At 42.6% G+C, this 10320-nt stretch overlaps 1 protein-coding gene across 1 annotated transcript; it reads right to left on the bottom strand.

Annotated features, from left to right (window-relative positions):
- Positions 1-467: 467 nt before the first annotated feature.
- On the bottom strand, positions 468-10320 carry cndp1 (carnosine dipeptidase 1). The gene is given in 12 exon segments (XM_078251939.1): positions 468-722; positions 1961-2108; positions 3594-3735; positions 3819-3983; positions 4064-4224; positions 6236-6320; positions 6429-6626; positions 7324-7412; positions 8020-8182; positions 8945-9088; positions 9753-9863; positions 10258-10320. Coding segments are annotated over 12 exon segments (1548 nt in total). The 3' UTR covers positions 468-643.

Here is a 10320-nt window from a genome sequence, read left to right as displayed (position 1 = left end):
ACGTCTGTCCGTCTAGATCTGCAGTCTTGGCTCTGAAATGAGTCCTCTAAGAGTGTTCAGTAAATGTTTGAGTGGTAAATAAACACCTCGTGACTGAAGGAACAATATCACTGTCTTTGTCTCATTATTACTGTAACACTCATCAAGGGACATTTGGACGCTTTCTGACATAATAAAAAGAACACAAATGTTGCATTGTAGGGCTACAGCTTTTATTACATTACACACACTTCCAGTAAAGACATAGATAGATAGATAGATAGATAGATAGATAGATAGATAGATAGATAGATAGATAGATAGATAGATAGATAGACAGATAGATAGATAGATAGATAGATAGATAGATAGATAGATAGATAGATAGACAGATAGACAGACAGACAGTCAGTCAGACAGACAGACAGACAGACAGACAGACAGATAGATAGATAGATAGATAGATAGATAGATAGATAGATAGATAGATAGACAGATAGATAGACAGATAGATAGACAGATAGATAGACAGATAGATAGATAGATAGATAGATACATTTTACAGATGCAGATACATTCAAGCTTAGCAGCACACAGAACAGTGGATGGAAGGAAGATAAAGTCACAGTGAAAATATGAAGCAGGCCTGTGTCAGAAGAGCTCATCACACGCTGGTCTTCTTCAGCTGGGATACTTCATACAGGAAGGAGACGAATAACTTGGTTCCCTCGATATAGTTGTACCTGGGTGGGGAAAGTTAAAGCAAGGAAAGAGTTAAAAAGATGTTGGACTGGACGTTTCTGCACACTCACGGGAACAAAAGGCATATATGGGCCAACATAAAGCCTCATTTACATCACTTTCTACAGACCTGCACCATTGTTCACAGACTTATCTTACATGAAATGTCTGTTCAAAATCCTGAAATGTTCTGGTGTACTGATGACGACCAAATGGAGTGGTTGTTTAGATTTAATATATATTGGCAAAAAGACAAGAAGGTGTATTTGTTTAGTTTATGTTGCTATTCTGGTATCTGGTCCTTTGTTATAAATAATGGTGTTGTGTAAGCCCGTTTGAGCTGGACATACTTTTCTATAACATCACATCTATCAAATCCTTCTCCAAATCCATAAAACATTGGTTATTGACTAATCAAATATGCTGCCATAATCCAGAATAATGTGTTTGTCTTTATCGCTACAGTAGTGTCTCTGTGTGTGCTTATGTGTTGTTGATGCGTTCTAATGTGTGTCTATGCACTTTTACCTGCTGTTTATGATACCTGTGTTATGTTTTTCTCATCAACCTGCCAGTTGTCATAATCTGGAATAGTGGTTGTGTCATTTTACTTGTCTATGCCTACGTCTTTCTTGTTTTATGTGTACTTGTTGTATTGTTGTAGCATAAGCCATTCACCTGCTAGGGACTGCAGATGAAAATTAGCCTGTATTGCTAAATCTGGCACATTTACATGTCTCTATCTGTGTTACATGTCTCTCTATGTGTACCTCAAGATAGATTATAAAGACAGTCACGTTCTCGTATACAGGCGGCCGCCATCTTAGCTACAGTCTTCCTAAACTATCTTTTTAATAAACTGTCTGTACACTTACAAAGTTCTCAATGCTTTGGTTAACATTTAGGGACCATCATTATGCTACCGTTGAAGTGTAGTGATATTTTGAGCCTTTTTAGTGGTATAAAATAGCGATTAGTTTTTACTTTCCCTGTGCCCCGAATACTAGCATTGTAAGCTAATCAGCGGTCCGCACTAGCTTGTTTCAAGCTACAAACACATTCGATTAGCATGAAATCATGTCCCAGAGAGCGACAGAGTGGGTACACATCTGTTATTAACCCCTAGGTTCGTTTTGCACCGGAATTGTCCTTTAATGTGCGCTGTCCGTTTTAAATAAAGAAATCTAAAAAAAAAACTTTAAAAAATCTAAAATGAAATAGAAACCCAGTGGAGTCAAACCTGCTTATTTTCTCATTCTGGGAGTGCATCCCGTCATCGAAGCCTCCGATGGGCATCATGATGATGCTTTTCATCGTCACATCCTGGAAGGTTCTGGCGATAGGGATGGTCCCGCCCTCGCGGATCAGGTCAGGATCTGTGTTAAAAACTGGAGAAGGTACAGTGTAACGGACATAAGCTCTCAGGTATCTAGCACAGTATGAAACAGCTGAGGAGCAAGATGTCCTGAAGCAGTAAACAGAGAGGCATATTATCCAACAATCTAACATGGGGTAAAAGATCAGTAGTTTATATCCATGAGGTTCCACTTCCGGGATTGCTCCGTTGTCATCGGAAATTCGATTTCACTCTTTTCTGACGGTCGTCCGTTACCTTCGGTTTTGTTTGTGTTGGAATATTAAACTCCAGTGGATTTCTGAGGACTATGACCAGACCCTCCTCCGCAGCGCTGTGGGGAAAGGTCTGGCAAAGTAAGACTAAAAGATCCGTGAAGCAGCTTCATGCAGAGACCGTCCACCCCAAAGACAAGCTAAGATACAATCAGTGTTTCAGTAACAACACCTGCAGCTGTACTTAAAAGAAATGCTTAAGCAGGAAGAGAAACAAGCCTGTGTTAAATGCACTGAACATTGGAAGGTAGATGCCCAGATAATAATACAGTAATTATGGATGACATTAAAGGACTATTTCTGATTTGGTTTTATACATTCATAAATGTCTGCAGCAAGTGAATGGCCCTACAACTGAACCATGTGGAACACCATGTGTAATATCCTTCAGACTTTCATCTGTATTTTGATTCCCCCTTAGCTTCTGCCCCTGCCCCTCTTAAGGCGCTGACACACCAACCTGATTATCGGCCGTCGGACAGTCTGTTGAGGTCGGTGACCCGAGTCTGTTTGGTGTGTTCCATGCCGTCGTCAGTCGGAGGAGCCATCGGCCTTCATTTGGGCCGATTTGACTTGTTGAATCGGCCAGTGGGCAGTCGGACTCAATGACCAATTACCGGAAATGACATGTGGGACGAGCGTGACGAACGCCTCTCATAATCTGACGAAAATCTTTTAAACTGACCTTTGTCGATCTGAAATGAAGACAGATTCAGCAACTGCATGGCCTATTTCTCGCTTAAAATGTTTTCAGAAACACGTTTCGGTGAACTATCTTCGAACTATCTAAAATACAAGATCGTATTCTGAACCATCCGCCATTATGGTCTGGCTTTGAAATTCGGGAGAAGCCAGACCAACGTGACGTGTTCGTCCAATCAGCTGCCGGTTTTCATTTTTTGGGTGACAATACAAGTTAGCGTCGCCTGCTGTTATCGAGACGTATTAGGTCTCACGCACGCGCAGAACGTACGCTCAAGTCGGCCCTGCTTCGGTGTGTTCCGAGGCACTTTTTTGACCGACTCGGGGAGGCAGTCAGTCCAACTGCCTTTTCTGCCGACGGTCGGTCGTCGGGTTGGTGTGTCAGAGCCTTTAGTCTACCTCTGCACATGTGGGATTATGAGTACATTCACTAAGGTACTTCAGTGATGTACAGGTACATTAGGCTACTTGAGAACGTTTTTGCCCATTCCTACTAATTTCAGAGAGATAGTGATACTGAAGGTGTTGAATGTGTTGTGTACCTCTGTTCACAGCAGCCTTCCCGGCCTCGTAGAGAGGATGCTGAGGGTCGGCCAGCCAAGGCTTGGCCCCGATCACCATCGTGACTTTCAGCTTATTGGGACTCTTTCGCTTGGCAAACACTGAGTGAAGGTAGTCTGTTACCTACAGCATCAAAGCAACCAGATTAGAGGAGAGGCTCTTTATGAGAGGAAAGACCTGATTCAGAGCCTCCACATCCTGTTTACCTGTTTCTTGACCATAGCAGGGTCCATGTTGGGAACTTGTCGAATGGAGAACTTGGCAGTAACCTTAGCAGGGATGACCGTCTTTGTGCCAGGGTCTGAGAAGGCCCCCTCGATGCCATGGATGGAGACAGTGGGGTAGCGCCACATGTGGGCCAACAGGTCCACCTGCAGGAAACACACAATGTCACTAATCTTGTTGTGTCCACGTTGTCTTAAAGTAGATTGTTTTAAGATTATACACTTACCTTATTGTTGTACATGAGCTGGTTGACACCGGTCTTGTTCTTGTGGTTTTCGATGTCAAATTGGATGTCCTGATACATTTTCCATTCATCATCAGAGAGAGGGGCCACAGCTTCCCTGATCCCGGGAATCAGGATCGTACCACTGGGGCTGATCAGTGTGTCTAAGACCACAAGTTATACCAAACCAGCAACACATTATACATCTCTTGCAAAAGCAAAAACATCTTGCAAAACTCTGCAAACTCTTTTAAAAAATGTGTTTATGCATCAATTGTGCTGTATAGAACTGAAGTGAAGTAATATTACGTTTTTTTCCAACTGCTTGCACACAAAATCTTTTCATGTCAGACGATTTGTGAAACCTCTCACTCAAAGTGCACAATTACACAGCAAATCTCCAAAACCATGAGCTATTTCTCAGCCTTTCACTCAGTTTTCAATTGCATAAAACACTTTTTTCAAAACACTACACACAATTCTCTACCTAAGACACAAAAATCTAACAGGAAGTGACTTGCTTTCCTTTTCTAAACACAACCAATCAAAATGCTACACTTATTTACCAGGGCACACACACACTCGTCACATGTGCAAACACATTATGTCATAACTGAACACTAACCAATCACTGCTTTAGTATAGGCCTATACACAGGTCAAAGGTTATCTGTTTTGAACAATGGATGCCAACAATAGACAGAGAGCAAGGGGAGGAGGAGGGACAGACAGGGGACGACAACGAGGAGGAGGGGGAGGAGGAGGAGGAGCAGGGAAGAAGAGGAAGGAGAGCCATCTCTGATGAGATCAGGGCCACACTTATTCATCATGTGATCAACCACGGATTGACCAATGAGAAAAGCCCATCTTGAGTAGCTTTACAATGGCGTCCATACTGCATGCAACTATCTAATGACTATTTCAGCATTACAAATCAATCAGACTTTGTTTGTGCATACAACCCCCAACATTACTGTAACATTACATTGTTGTTTACAGTGCACTTTTCAACCCCTCTCAGCAGGTTACTTTCTCTCTAGAACATTGTAAATGTAGATATAGGCCTATGAAAGACAAAAGAGCTTTAGATTTAGAACAACAGTGTGTACATGGTATATCCAAAAATTTACTATTATGAAAAAAGTAAGCAGTTGGAAAAAACTGTAATCATACACAATGTCACAGACCTGAAGTGCCTGAAACAGAATAATGCAGAGAGGAGTGAATACATGAACTCTAAGCTTCCGGTCTCCGTCTCAGTTAGTTTGTGGTCATTTCATTAAATGCACAGTTTTCTCGGAAATATGCTCTGTTTACTAAAAAGGTGGTGCATGTTCCTGAACAGATGTGTTAATCTTATAAAGAGTTAATTGTCCCACAGTGAATCAGTGCTAAGTGCTTAAATCGTATGATAGCTTCAATAATACGTTGGTGGATTGGCTGCCAATATATATCAGACACAGCACATTAAAATGCTGTGTGTATAACAGCTGGTGGATCATAAAAACCATGAGTTAGCCTCACACTGTACTGTGTTCTGACAGTCCCACACACACACACACACACACACACACACACGCACACACACACACACACACACACACACACACACACACGCACACACACACACACACACACAAACACACACACACACCGTCCTGGTGACACTAATACTCACTACAGCGCCACATGTGGATTCATCCGCCGCTGAAAATAGTCCTCAACAAAGTCACTATTTCCTCCTGATTGTTTAATGAAAAACTAGAGTGAGCAGCTGTTTGAGGAAATTACTTTTAAAGTGAAACTATTGGTGACCTGTTTTGAAGATGTATCTCCTCAGTAAGAACCACTGGGCTTGGAGCTGAGAGCCACAGACAGGAAGTCACAAAGTATTAAGAGGTGACTAACACATTGTTGGTTTTGGTCTTTATGAAATACATAACATAATCCTAGCCTTATCCTTTGACTAGTTTATGCTGCCATTCTGCTCAGGTCTCACTGTAGAAAGATATGTGAAAAACCTTCAATAAAGGTTAACAGTCAAATGGTAGGTACCTGGCATGGTGCTGAGGCCCTACTGATCTCAGGTCCAGTGTCTTATCTTCCTGTGAGTGAGTGAGTGAGTGAGTGAGTGAGTAAATTCATTAATGTACGTACTACCTAAAAATACACTCACCCAGAATGCCAATGAGGTCAGTCATTGGTTCAATCACTGTGCCTCCATAAACACCAGAATGTAAGTCCTGTTTAGGTCCTTCAACCTGAAAACACACCACAGAAGAGCTGAGTGACTGAAGGATTACCAACAACTTATCTGAAGATGAATGTTTCAGTTTGGATGTGTGTTTGTGTGTGTGTGCATACACAACCTCAGCGAGGAAGTAGCAGTTGCCTCTGGTGCCGTAGGTGAGGGCGGGCCGCCGGCTCAGCCAGCCACAGTCTGAGATGATGATGTAATCCACGTCGGAGAAGAAGGTGTCTCTCTGGGCCACGATCATGGCGTCCAGGCCGTTAGAGCCCGTCTCCTCCATGCCCTCGATGACAAACTTCACATTGACCGGCAGCTCCTGGTGGACAGACAGGAGAACAGCGCTACTGCATCAGATCAGTGGGGCTCTCATCTGAAAAACAGCTGGTTTTGGATGACAAGCCTTTTTGAAATTTGTAATGGTGTTACAACAGGCTTTGTGGAACTAATATCAGGAGCCATAACTGCGTGTGCAACACACTTCCTTTCCCCTTAATGCACCCAGCATCTGGATCAGGCCTATTCATGTGCACATTCAGCTGTGTGCTTTGTTTCCCAGGATAAAGTGGCAGAGAGGATGGCGGGGACAGACTGCTGCAGTGACTTAGCAAAAACAGCAGTGACTTAGCAAAAACAGCAGTGACTTAGCAAAAACAGCAGTGACTTAGCAAAAGACAGCAGTAACTTAGCAAAAGACAGCAGCGACTTAGCAAAAACAGCAGCGACTTAGTCAGTCTGGCTGAAGCTCGGCTCTTGGCTCTCTCTCTCTCTCTAAGGGTGCAGTTATGTGTCGAGTGATTTACTCAGTCTGCTGAAATAAATAGGAGTCATCTTTTAGGTTGTCTTGTCTGCACGCTCTGTTTCCCTCTTTGAATTTAAAGTGTTTTAATGGCAAAGATGATTTGCAAATTAGCGCTCTAATCCGTCCTTTGGTCTGAGGTCTCAGTGCCTCTGCAGCCCCCCTTACACATGTGACTTTTTGTGGCATGCATAAACAGCCCAAATGAACGTCTCACCATGTTAAGGGCCTGGTAAGCCTCCACAGCATGGATCCACGCTAAAACTGGAGCCTTGTTGTCTGACGCTCCTCTTCCATACAGGTTACCTACAGACACAAGAGTCATTCTGTGAGTGTGTGTTCACATTACACACCTGTGTAATGTGAAGTACTTTCTGTTTAGTTATGGATGTGAAACGCTGTTTGCATTAAGTTATGCAACACAAGTGTGTTTATGTGTGTATGTGTGTGTGTGTGTGTGTGTGTGTGTGTGTGTGTGTGTGTGTGTGTGTGTGTGTGTGTGTGTGTGTGTGTGTGCGCGCGTGTGTGTGCGTTTGTTCATAGAACATAGCTGCTGTGAAACAATCTAAAAATAAAGTTGTATTCCTCTGATTCACTGCTTTGTTCTTGTTCATTCACTCTTCAACCTCTCCAGCTTGCTCAACCATCGCTTCTCTCTCTCTCTCTCTCTCTCTCTCTCTCTCTCTCTCTCTCTCTCTCTCTCTCTCTCTCTCTCTCTCTCTCTCTCTCTCTCTCTCTCTCTCTCTCTCTCTCTCTCTCTCTCTCTCTCTCTCTCTCTGTCGCTCTCTCTCTCTCTCTCTCTCTCTCTCTCTGTCTCTCTGTCTCTCTCTCTTACAAGAATGTAAAATGGCATTCTGCGGGGTTTGAGCGTTGTTTGGCTGCGCAGCAGGACCTGGAGTTTAAAGGCTGTTACCATTGATGTCAGTCAGGTTGTAGGGATCTGTTGCCCAGCCGTCCTCTAGCTTCGCTGGCTGGATGTCCACATGACCGTAGACACACACTGTGAGTTTGTTTGAGTCATTGCCAAACTGAGCCGTCGCCACTTTAGGCAACGCTAACGTCTGGCCGTCAGGAAGCTGCAGACATTAAAGCAAACATCAGCATGGACTGCTGCAGTGTCCCTCCAGCATATGCACGTACTTTGCTTCCATGTGTTGCAACAGCAAAGCACACACTGCACAATCTCAATCTCTCAAATACCCACCCAGAAATATGCATCATATTATTATAATCATTACAAGAAATATGGAGCAGTGAACAATGTGTGCATTGCATAGAACTTTATGGGATGGGAATGTTTGTTCCAGGTATAAGTCAAACCATCAGGTGGAGAAACAGAGTTATTGTTTGAAAAAACTTTAGATTTGACTGTAAAACATTTTAAAATATAAATGAATGTTAGTAGGCAAGTGACCATGGCATAAGCAGGCCCTTCTGAAGCCCTCCTAATCTTAATGCCCTTCTAGCTGTCCATACATTACTGATAGTGGACACCTCGCCGGGCATTAACCCTTACATATCTGCCTGTTCTGAGCCTGCTTTTTGGACCTTGGATTCTGCCGGCCCCTCTTGGGGTTTGTAGGCCTGTGTGACCCTGCCTGAACTGTTCCAGTCCACTAAACTTTCCTCACAAACTCTGACAGCCTCTGTCCCCCTCCCTGATGACGAGCCAACCAGAACCAGAATATTTACTAACCAGGTAGGATGATGATTATTTATATATATATATATATATATATATATATATATATATATATATATAATATCTCAGTATTGCAGCTATTATAAAGAATAAAAAAAGGCCCAGAGGGGCCGGGAGAGAAAGCTCTGTCACTGACTTCTTGTTCTCCGATGTCCACCAGCTCGACAGTCCCTCCCATCAGCCTTAGCTTCTGAGCCGTCATGTCCATCATGCGGTGCAGCTCGGCTCTCTTTAAGACGTTGCTGGAGTCACTTTCGATTGCAATCCAGTCCCTTAGAGCCTGAAACACACACCGACACAACACTCAAAACATAATAAACTCCACCACATTACTTCACTACTAGACTAACATGTTCTCTTTCATTTTAAACCAAGGAATCAAAGGTGAAACAAACAAGAAGCAAGGCAAACAGTGTTGTTGTAATACTGCCACCCTCAGGCTTTGTTTTACACTAATGACTCTTCTCTCCCTGTTGGCAAATCACTGGGTTCAACTTCAGGTTCAAATGATCTTTCTGCTCTAACATATACCTAACATATACCTAACATCATATGTAAGTGTTGAGGATTTAAAAAGCATTTCCATTTCAAGTCTCTTTGCCACCAACTTTGTCTGAGCACCGTTATTGGATTTTTAAAATTATCTCTAAAAGCCATTATCACTGTGCAAGGTTTTAAAGGGATGTTGAAAACTTTGTAAGCACCTTAGTGACTTGTAACTTTGCCGCGCGGTGGCCGTTTTAATCACGTGACCGTTTATTCAAGTTTAAGTTTTAAACATGTAGTCAACGTTGTGAACCAGGACTAGTTACGTTTAGGAGTTTGCTCAGTAGGACTTACAATCTCTGTGGTGTTCATTTTACATCTCTAATGCTTGGATTCTGCAGTGCCTGGACTCGTCTCTGAAAAGTATTGCCAAAAGAAGAGGAAGAATTATATTGTACCTCCACATATTCTTCTTGATGGCTGTCAATGTACTGTGCAAGCTCCGTGTACTGGAAGGCATGGGCAGTAGAGATGAGCAGCAGGATGGAGGGCAGAATTGGAACATTCATCTGTTGGGAGAGTCAGAAACTGAATTATTGTTACTGCAGATGGCTGTGTGAAAGCTCATCACTTCAGCAGAGTAAGATCATGAGTCCAGATTCCACCAATGCAAGAAATGACAAAATAAATGTGAAATGTTCTTTAAATGTAATGCTCCTACGCTACATGATGGTTAATCTGCCAGTTGCGTATTCATTTCATTGTTAGTCTATAAAATGTTTTTTGTTTTGTCTAAAACCCAAAGATATTCAGTTTACAAGGATATATGACAAATAAATGCAACACATCCCCTATTTTGTTTAATTTAAAGTCCACCATTTGTAATTCATGTGTAATAACAGAGTGTAATATCACCCTCACCTGTGAATATATTTCAAAGTCAAACTACACTCATGGTCCTACCTTGTCTCTGCTGGAGGTGTGTGTGTGGCGTTCTCCTCAGGCCTTGTGCTGCTGCCAAGACAT

This window comes from Sander vitreus, chromosome 6, assembly GCF_031162955.1.
Source record: "Sander vitreus isolate 19-12246 chromosome 6, sanVit1, whole genome shotgun sequence".
In the NCBI taxonomy this organism is placed as follows: domain Eukaryota; kingdom Metazoa; phylum Chordata; class Actinopteri; order Perciformes; family Percidae; genus Sander; species Sander vitreus.
This window is presented reverse-complemented; position numbering and strand designations above follow the sequence as displayed.